The sequence below is a fragment of the Nanorana parkeri genome, unplaced genomic scaffold (genome assembly GCF_000935625.1).
Source record: "Nanorana parkeri isolate BGI_ZX_2015 unplaced genomic scaffold, ASM93562v1 scaffold2479, whole genome shotgun sequence".
NCBI lineage: Eukaryota > Metazoa > Chordata > Amphibia > Anura > Dicroglossidae > Nanorana > Nanorana parkeri.
Genome location: NW_017308747.1, coordinates 94,155 through 104,385, shown reverse-complemented (window position 1 = coordinate 104,385; position 10,231 = coordinate 94,155). Strand labels below are relative to the sequence as shown.

The 10,231-nt window shown below is 44.2% G+C and overlaps 1 protein-coding gene across 1 annotated transcript in view; it reads right to left on the bottom strand.

Annotated features, from left to right (window-relative positions):
- Positions 1–2,159: 2,159 nt before the first annotated feature.
- TOM1L1 (target of myb1 like 1 membrane trafficking protein) overlaps positions 2,160–10,231 on the bottom strand; it is a 65,218-nt gene continuing 57,146 nt past the window's right edge. Inside the window, exons 12-17 of the mRNA XM_018573666.1 lie at positions 9,489–9,642; positions 5,038–5,134; positions 3,858–3,918; positions 3,480–3,720; positions 3,300–3,375; positions 2,160–2,220 (exon numbers count right to left, since the gene is read on the bottom strand). Of these exons, the coding sequence (XP_018429168.1) occupies positions 2,160–2,220; positions 3,300–3,375; positions 3,480–3,720; positions 3,858–3,918; positions 5,038–5,134; positions 9,489–9,642 (690 nt within the window). The remainder of the gene's footprint in view (positions 2,221–3,299; positions 3,376–3,479; positions 3,721–3,857; positions 3,919–5,037; positions 5,135–9,488; positions 9,643–10,231) is intronic.

The window sequence follows — 10,231 nt, the reverse complement described above, 5'->3', positions numbered from 1 at the left end:
CAGTTCTGTTGGAAAGTCAGCCGATTACAGTGGAGCTGAACTCAGAGTGACGATTTGCTGCATTTTGGGGAACATCTAGAAATTATATTTGTTGGATTGTAGATAAGGTTGGAAAAAGACACCGGTCCAACCTGTGAGTGTGCTTTTGGTTTATAAACGCAACCCTTGAGGAAGACCTCAAGAAGTGCCCAGCGAGGAAGACCTCAAGAAGTGCCCAGCGAGGAAGACCTCAAGAAGTGCCCAGCGAGGAAGACCTCAAGAAGTGCCCAGCGAGGAAGACCTCAAGAAGTGCTCAGCGAGAGAGACCTCAAGAAGTGCCCAGCGAGGGAGACCTCAAGAAGTGCCCAGCGAGGGAGACCTCAAGAAGTGCCCAGCGAGGGAGACCTCAAGAAGTGCCCAGCGAGGGAGACCTCAAGAAGTGCCCAGCGAGGGAGACCTCAAGAAGTGCCCAGCGAGGGAGACCTCAAGAAGTGCCCAGCGAGGGAGACCTCAGGAAGTGCTCAGCGAGGAAGACCTCGGTATCGGCCTGACATTTTTTTTTTCATTTCGGTTTTGAAAAAGGTTTACCTTTTTAGTAACTTCACAGATAAAAAAAAGTTTTAAAAAAAATTCCTGCCTTCCCAGTCCTGAGATTTACACAGCCCTGTCCGGCAGGGAAGGAGGCCCCATTTTTTTTCTGCCGCAGTTTAGTAACAATTACAGGTCTTCTCCCTCTGCCGATGTGAGGACAGTTATAGGAGAAGCTTTAGACGAGGTCATATCACATGAACACTGCAGAACAACAGATTGGCTACTTGTGCTGCTTTTCACTCTCCCGTTCTGAGCTTTGCTGTACAGGGACTGCAAGAGACTGATTCCACGTCATATTCAGGTACTTACACTGCTTGCATTTAAAATTAATATATTTAATGATGTATTCATTTGTGTATTTTATATCTGCCGGGAGTTCAGCGTTAAGGTTCCCATAGCCTTTGTTTGCTGGATCTGACCACAGTAAAGATGTATTAGGTACACCCTGGGACTTCAGTACCTAGCACTCTACAATGCTTCCTGCTGGCTGCGCTGTGACAGATGAACCTTTGGGGACCCGCTGTGGGTGACAGCCGCGTTCCCAGTCACTGACCGCATCTCCTGGTCCAGTGATCATTGTGGATTAGAAGAAAGACGAATCCAGATTGATTTATTTATTTTAAAAAGCTTTCATTTTATTTATAAGTCACATGTATTAGAAACATAATTTTATTATCATGATGCTAAATAGGGGAAATCACAATAAAATGATTTCTTTGTATCTAAATTTTTATTTTAAAATCATCACCGGTCAAAATGTACACTCTTATTTTTCAAATATACAGGAAATTAAAGTCTACCTGACGCCAACATGTTTGTTTTTGATTGATTAAGGAACACAAAAAAAAAAAATGACTGTCCCATTAGAGAGAATTTCCCTCACTTCCTGGTCTGATGACACCACTGGGGCTGGAAGTGAGGGGGAAGTACCCCTGGGGGGACACCGGTAACGATATTAAAGGCTCATGGAGGATCTAGCCTAGCCTTTGCCAACTAGGGCAAATTTTTGTGATGGTAGGAATCTGATATAAAGAGGGGGCTGAAGACTCTGGAATGAGGCTCCTGATGTGTAGCGGAAACTTTGCTGTAAAAGAATGGGGGGGGGGCGCTTCTGATGTAAAGGGGGCTACTGATGAATTCCAAAATCCTATGGCACCCCACATAGATTTTGTATGCAGTCCTCTCATCAAAATCAATTTTTGACTGGGGTGCCTTGAGATTTTGCATACTTTTAAAGGGTGACCTGACTGAAAAAAGGTTGAGAAATGCTGATCTGGCTTACCCTTACTTGACTTGTATTTATATACAGTATATATATATTTATTGATTTATATTGTGCTGGTGAACATTCTCATTTTATCCAGGTCATGGTATAGCTCAGCATTGGGCTACCTTGGCATTCCAGCTGTGCTGTAACTACAAATCCCATTATGTTGGGGTTGTCTGAACCGGGGGTCTAATGCAAGTCTGTGCATCTACCTGCCATCAGACTGAGACTGCTGATCAGATATCCATACCCAGGGGCTCCTTTAGACTCTCCCAGAGATCTGTATTAGACAAAAGGATCAGGTAGCCCGGAGAAGGTCATGCTAGCAATCAGAGGCCTTCTTAGGCTTCCATAATGTAATGTCGACGTCTTCATATACAGCCCTGGAATAAAAACAAAGCTCTGTTTAGCCAATGGAAGCAAAGAAAATATCAGTACTTCTGTGTAGGGGGAATCATGCAACTCACGCCCTTCCTCCCAGGTAGACGAAATTGCTGAACTCCATTCGGAATATAAAACAACGTTACCCCAGTATACTCAAGCCTACTTAGAGAACCTCAATTTTCACACTATCTAGGACTTTAAAGTAGAATTGAAGCCAAAACTTTATAGTTTTGGATACAGTAAGGGAGGGTTATAACCCTTGTCAGCTTATTTTTGCCATCCGAGTCCCATTGGAGAGATGTTTCTTCACTTCCTGTCCTATGGACGCAACAGGAATTGAGAGCTAATCCCTCCAAGGTGAGGGAAACCCCCTGGTGGTCATCATTACTAGTGTCCAAAGTGGATGATTTCCCATCTATTTTGGGTCTGGTGACCACCTAAAATGTGGAACTTTTCTTTCACTTTCAGGACCCATTCACACCACATCCAGATCAGACCAGATTGTTTCCAGACCCAAAATGCATCCCAATGTATCCTTATGCTATTTCTGGCCTCTGTTCACACCAGTGCAGTCCATTCCAGACCAGACAAATACTGCATGTCTCATTTTGTCTGGTCTGGAATGCACTTGAACTGTGGGCAGGTTCACACCATTTTCCAGACCAGATCTGGTCCGGAAAATGGTGTGAACCTGCCCTCAGTGATAATGGTCACCAGGAAAATCAGAGGTGGCGGGATTTATCTCCCTAATGGGGACACAAACAGCAATAAAACCTTGACAGGTGTTCTAATCCCTCTCAAATCCATCCACAACTAAACAAGGTTTTGGCTTCAGTTGCACGATAAGCCCTGAAGAAGGGGCAACGCTATAACCTCTGAAAGGCATTGGCTAATTGTCTTTGGACTTTTGTGACTAAATAAAGACTGTTGGACTCCTAAACCTGTGGCATGGCACCCTTGTTTTCTCCACACCTTCCAGTTTTTATATATAAGGCGTCCAATCTCATGCCATGATTTATATTATTAAAAATATACTGATGATAAACATAAGCAATACAATGCCGCGTCGCCTACTCACTCTGTGTCATTGGTCTCCACGAGAGGATCGAACTCTAGGAGCTCATAGTAATTTGGTAAATTGTTATTGGAATCATCTGGAATATAAAGAAATCAGACGTTAATAAACCTGATTGAGTAGAATACAAATCTATTATGATTTGAGAGTAATGAGTCTGGGAAACGTTCAGAGAAAGCCTACCTGGTTTTGATGATGTCCTGTTTGTGGATTCTTTTGGTAGTGGAAGAACGGTGGGGTTCAGTGTTGGGACAGCCGGCAGTGGGGGTGATTGCGCCGGCAGGGTGGTGGCTTGTGCGGGAAATGTCGACAGGAGAGGCGCTGAATACTGTGCCGGTGAAAGGAAAGGTGTTGAAGGTGGGAACTGGGGAAGAAACGGCGTCGTATTTTGGGCTGGTGGGAAAGGAAGGGTAGGTGGCAGAAACTGAAATAAAGTTAAAAAAAAAAGTTAGCTCGGACATGGACAAGATCATTCTGTGTCTGCATACGTGGCCTATATGCCTTAGATGGGGAAGGCGATGAAAAGTGAATTGCTTGCTCAGGGTTACCAAACACACTCACATTGTCATACAGGATCCTGGGAGGAAGTTTTGGCAGCTGATTCTGGGTTCCGAATGAGAACCTGTTAAATAAATAGACAAAACGGATTAATTGCGTATTTTGCCACATTATGTCTACCTCAGCATGCATACAGTTCTTAAGTTTATCCAACATAATACCAGTACCCATGGTATTTTAGGAAATAAAAAAGGAGAATCATCATAGGGAAACATCTGAAAGGAATCAGATCAGTGGTAGGGCAAGGTCATTTACTAGGCAATGCAAAAAGGCCACAGCTGTGGTCAAACTACAAATCCCATGAGGCATTGCGAGATTCTCACAGCCACAGGCATGACTCCCACATACAGATACATCATGGGATTTGTAGTGTCACCACAGCTGGAGGGCCGGAGGTTCCCCCACCCCTGTGCTAATGCAAACCTATGCGGATGCCAGGCAAAGCAGTAAGTTTACTTTATTTCCTCCCCAGCAGCACATACTCAACTTTCCTTCGCTCCCCTAGCGTTAGTATTAGGGTACCTCTGGGTCTCTATGGCGATTGTGCCGCCACTGGTGCATACCTAGTATTTATCAAAGATTTTGGTGTGGAGAGACTTTGAGTGGAGTCCTGACCTCAACCCTATTGAACGCCTTTGGGATACCGGTTGTGTGCCAGGTCTTCTCATTCAACTGACCTCGCCAACGCTGTTTTGGCCCAATGGGCACACATTTTCAGAGACAGCCTCCAAAATCTTGAGGGGAGTCGTCACAGAAGGGTGGAGGCTGTTATAGCCACAAAAAGGGGTCAACTCCATATTAATGTCCATGGTTATGTAATGGGATTTCCCATAATTAGCTGTCATTGCCAGCATACAAGCCCATGATGGAAAGGCATCTGTGAGCCCCCAAAATGCGTTGGGTTTTTGGCTTTGCATTGCATCTAATAAAGAACACATACTAGGCTGAATTATAGCCACAAAGGGGAGCCAACTCCATATTAATGCCCATGGGTATGGAAAGGGATGTCTTAAAAGCTCATATAGGTGGGATATTTGGGGGTCTACAAACATTTGTCCATATAGTGTATCTTCGGAGAATGAATCTTCATGATTGTTGTCTTTCATATACTCATATGTGATAGAGCAAGACTCATACATCAGTCACCAGTAGATGGGGGTATTACTCTATATAGCTCACTCACGGGCTATTCACAGCCTCCCTTAACTCCAACAGGTCCCTCTGTGGATAGATGAAATTATTCTGGTTCTGCTGCAGAGGAACCTGCGCCCTCCCGTCATCTGAAACGTAAAAAGGAACCGGGGGTTATGTACAATATATTAGGCCTACGTCACATTTAAGAGAACCTGTCACCAAGAAGACAAGTTCAGAGTTCTGTAGCATTCCTAGCGTTTACTGACCCTGTGCAGTGCGCAGGAAACATGTATCACCTTTGACAGCCATGCACCCACAATAAAACCCGAATGTAGAACCCGGATTTGTTCTTATTGGTTACTAGTGCTCAGCACGCACATTACAGTCTGGCTGTACAATCTCTTTTAGATCTACCAACAACTATGTAATACAAGGGCCTATGTGTTTCGGTACCGGTTGATTGGGTAGTTTACGTAGGGTCTCATATTACATAATTCTGGTAAGTCTAAAGTTGATTCTGCACAGATTTTATGCTGAAATTGTAACGTGTTTGGTGAACTAAAGACACTTTGCATTGGCCAGTTAAATAAGTCTAAGCCCTCAATCACACGAGAAAGGCCGGCCCGTACAGCTCCATGCTGTATGCACGGCCGTATCGGGCAGCTCCCGGGAACGACAGGTGCGGCGTGTGATTAGTACGCAGCCCCTGTCCTTCTCTATGGGAGTACGCGGCCCTACATTCACCCGCCCTGCACGTCCGTGCGGGCGCTAGTGTCCGTACTCGTACGGACACCAGCATGGATCCTGTCTACGTCCGAGCCGGGACACCAGCACCCGTACGGACTTAAGGTGAGCGTAGGGCGGCGTACGGCTGTGTAGTCCCATAGAGAACTGAAGAATGTCACGACATGTCATTAGAAGCTGAAGCTAGCGTTTCGGGACCTCGCAGGGACCCTTCATCAGAGCAACATAGTGACCAGGTCGTGACATTCTTCAATAAACATATAAAGAGATATTGAATTCTTCTGTGTGTGTGCCGGTGACCTGTTGAGACTATTCAACTTGCATCAAGACACACGTTGAGCTGCTTTTAATGGAAAACGCATAAAGCAAAAATGTGAAACTATAAAAACATAGATCACATTTATGTGTAAAATGTAGAATTTTTTTTCCTCCAAACTCTACAAACTGCAATATGTATTAATAGAAAAATATTAGATTGAATTTGTTGCCCTGGTAACCAATCCCAGGGTCAGGCAAGGAAAAATCCAGTGTGTTGACATGGACTAAGTTGTGAAGTAGCTTGGTAATAATTAAACAGCTCGCCGTGGTTGCCATGCCAACAGCTGGAAGTCCACCCTGTCAATTTCGGCCTACCTGCGTACTGTATTAAAAAGGTCTTTTCAGTCTCCACGTGTATAAGTGTTGAATATATTCCACAATAGAGAAATTTGTAGGGTGAGTTTAACCCCCCTGATATATATCATGAACTACAAAGTGTCTGTGCACACTGTAGCAATCCTTCTCTCATTGACACATGACATTAGGTGTCTATTTATAAAAAAAAAATTGCATAGCTATTCGTCTAGTGAAACTGAATGTACAGAATGTTGTAAGAATAAGGCAAAATCGAATGTTCTCTTCCGGTCCAATTTTCTTCAATTATTATGGACAATGGTGAATCTGGAAAATACCACTAGGTGAAGCTCAGGATCATAGGAAATATATACATCTTAGTAACAAGAGATACAATGTAACAATTGTAGAGAACACTGGAGGGAATGGGCAGATACATATAACCATGGCTACAACAAGGATTCCAATAATTTGGAGGGATGTCCAGTTTTGTCCACACATTTTTGGCCATATAGCATAGGCGTTATGGTCAGGTGACCACACACAAGGTCTTACTTCCTCCTTACTTTTTTTTGACCCTTTTCAGTCCTTCTTCCTTACACATTCAACAGAAACCGCTCTCGCAGACAGGACCAATGACTTTAACAGAGCCCGATCACTGGATCAATGAACAGATAGACATAAACACAGCCCGATCACTGGATCAATGAACAGATAGACATAAACACAGCCCGATCACTGGATCAATGAACAGATAGGACGTAAACACAGCCCGATCACTGGATCAATGAACAGATAGGATGTAAACACAGCCCGATCAATTAATAGACAAGACATAAACACAGCCCGATCAATGGATCAATGAACAGATAGGACGTAAACACAGCCCGATCAATGGATCAATGAACAGATAGGACGTAAACACAGCCCGATCACTGGATCAATGAACAGATAGACATAAACACAGCCCGATCACTGGATCAATGAACAGATAGGACGTAAACACAGCCTGATCACTGGATCAATGAACAGATAGGACGTAAACACAGCCTGATCACTGGATCAATGAACAGATAGGACATAAACACAGCCTGATCACTGGATCAATGAATAGATAGACATAAACACAGCCTGATCACTGGATCAATGAATAGATAGACATAAACACAGCCTGATCACTGGATCAATGAATAGATAGACATAAACACAGCCCGATCACTGGATCAATGAATAGACAAGACATAAACACAGCAAGATCACTGGATCAATGAATAGACAAGACATAAACACAGCCCGATCACTGAATCAATGAATAGACAAGACATAAACACAGCCCGATCACTGGATCAATGAATAGACAAGACATAAACACAGGCCGATCACTGGATCAATGAATAGATAGACATAAACACAGCCCAATCACTGGATCAATGAATAGACAAGACATAAACACAGCCGATCACTGGATCAATGAATAAAAAAGAAATAAACACATTAGACAAGACATAAACACAGCCGATCACTGGATCAATGAATAGACAAGACATAAACACAGCCCGATCACTGAATCAATGAATAGACAAGACATAAACACAGCCCGATCACTGGATCAATGAATAGACAAGACATAAACACAGGCCGATCACTGGATCAATGAATAGATAGACATAAACACAGCCCGATCACTGGATCAATGAATAGACAAGACATAAACACAGGCCGATCACTGGATCAATGAATAGATAGGACATAAACACAGCCTGATCACTGGATCAATTAACAGATAGGACGTAAACACAGCCCGATCACTGGATCAATGAATAGATAGGATGTAAACACAGCCCGATCGCTGGATCAATGAATAGATAGGATGTAAACACAGCCCGATCACTGGATCAATGAATAGATAGGATGTAAACACAGGCCGATCACTGGATCAATGAATAGATAGACATAAACACAGCCCGATCACTGGATCAATGATCAGATATGATTAGTCACATGACATTGACCACACCAAGTTCAAAATCCTTCCGGCTCACTGCCGACTATTCACACGCTCATGAAAGTGGGTGAATGTGAAATGTCAGCATTGATACAGAGTTTCACCCCCGGACTTTGTTCATCAAGTAGATTCACGCATGGGAGAAGACGGAGAGCCAGTCAGCACATTGCACAGTGCAGGATAGATGCGTGCATTTACATGAAGGTCATTGTGCTTCAGCGCTCGCTCAGATGGATCGATAGCGCGCGCGCGCGCGCGGCGGGAGGAAGACACACGCAGGACATGGTGAAGAATGTCATCAGCCCCCATGCATTTTTCATGACAGCGGGACAGTGGCTCACCCCGGGTTGCTGCTAAACAATACCAAAGTGATGAAAGCGCCATTTTGCATTGCGCGAGCTGTTAAGCGTATGAAGCCGTTAGCAGAGACAAGATGGGACCCATTTGTCATTGTTCTCTGCAGCCTTGAAGACATCCACTTGTTCCATATATCATGAGCTGTACTAATGCTGTAAAAGCCACTACAAGAGACAATTATTTAGCTATAAAAGAGCAGATTGGATAGATCTATAGGGAAAGATAAACTTACGTTAACCCTTGCAGTGGGGCTACCCCCACAATGAAAGGGTTAAGTGCTCATTTTTCTATAGGGGTCGGAATACAGATCCTCAGTCATGCGGCAGTCGGCACTCATCCCCGCCCCCCTTCCGGCTTTGGCATCTTCACGTCTGATGCAGGTCAATGGACTGCATTAGACGTAATGCCGTCACGGACGTCTGAATATATCTACTTATTGCTTAAGAGTAGGCCACCACCACTTACTTACAGTGGCCTATCCAGGGTATGGCACATGCCCTGGGTGCCACTTGAACAGGGGGGTGCCACTTGAACAGGGGGGTGCCACTGCGTGGGTCAGCGAAACTTTGCCGACCCCCAGAGACAGCTGACCTTTTTTCACTCTGGCAGCTGTCCCGCTGAGCTCCTGGCAACCAGTGATGTCACTTGTTGCTAGTAGGTGGGCGGGAAGTCATAGGCGCTATTTTTAGTAGATACGCCGCTTACTTAGGACCTAAAACTTTTTGAAATCCGCTCTTTTCACAAGAGTGGCAGTGCAAGGAAATATGTAAACCGATATTTACCCAAACTGTGAACTTGTTGTGGAGCGGTGGCTGGCACAGGAACGTTGGCAGTAGGCAGCGGGTATCCATTGACAGGGTTGTGCGCGTTGGGCAGGGGGCCAAGATCCAGTTCAATCAACTCACCAGAAGGAGCTGATGGCTGATTGCTGACAATCTGAAAGCAAAACAAAAAGTTTCCGTAAAATAACCTTGGAGGAATATCCAGGTTTCCAATAGACATGTAAGCTGCGGTAAAATTCTGTTCGGGCATTTCGTTATTTCGGGATTCGGTTCCAAAATTCCATCCGGTTCGGGTTTCGGATTCGGATGAAATCCGATTTTTCCTTATAGTGTCAGATGAGGTTACGAATATTCATTGTGAACACCACAGAAAGCCATATACATAGTATTTGAGGTTGAATAAAGACATTAGTCCATCAAGTCCAACCTATTAGGATCTCATTCTAGGAGTACCTGTACCCCTGTATATTACGGTCCCTTAAGAAATCGTCCAAAAGTTTCTTGAACAATTCCACATTATTTGCTGAAATCACCGCCTGTGGCAGTGAGTTCCAGACCCTAACTGATCTTACTGTGAAGAACCCCCTTCGCCCCTTGTGCTGGAATTTTTTTTCCACCAATTTTAGGTGATGGCCTCTAGTTTTTGTAACGGAGTTAATTTTAAACAGTTTATCGCTAATGTTGCTACCACCATTAAACATTTTGTACATGGAAATCATATCCCCCCTTAATCTCCTCACCTC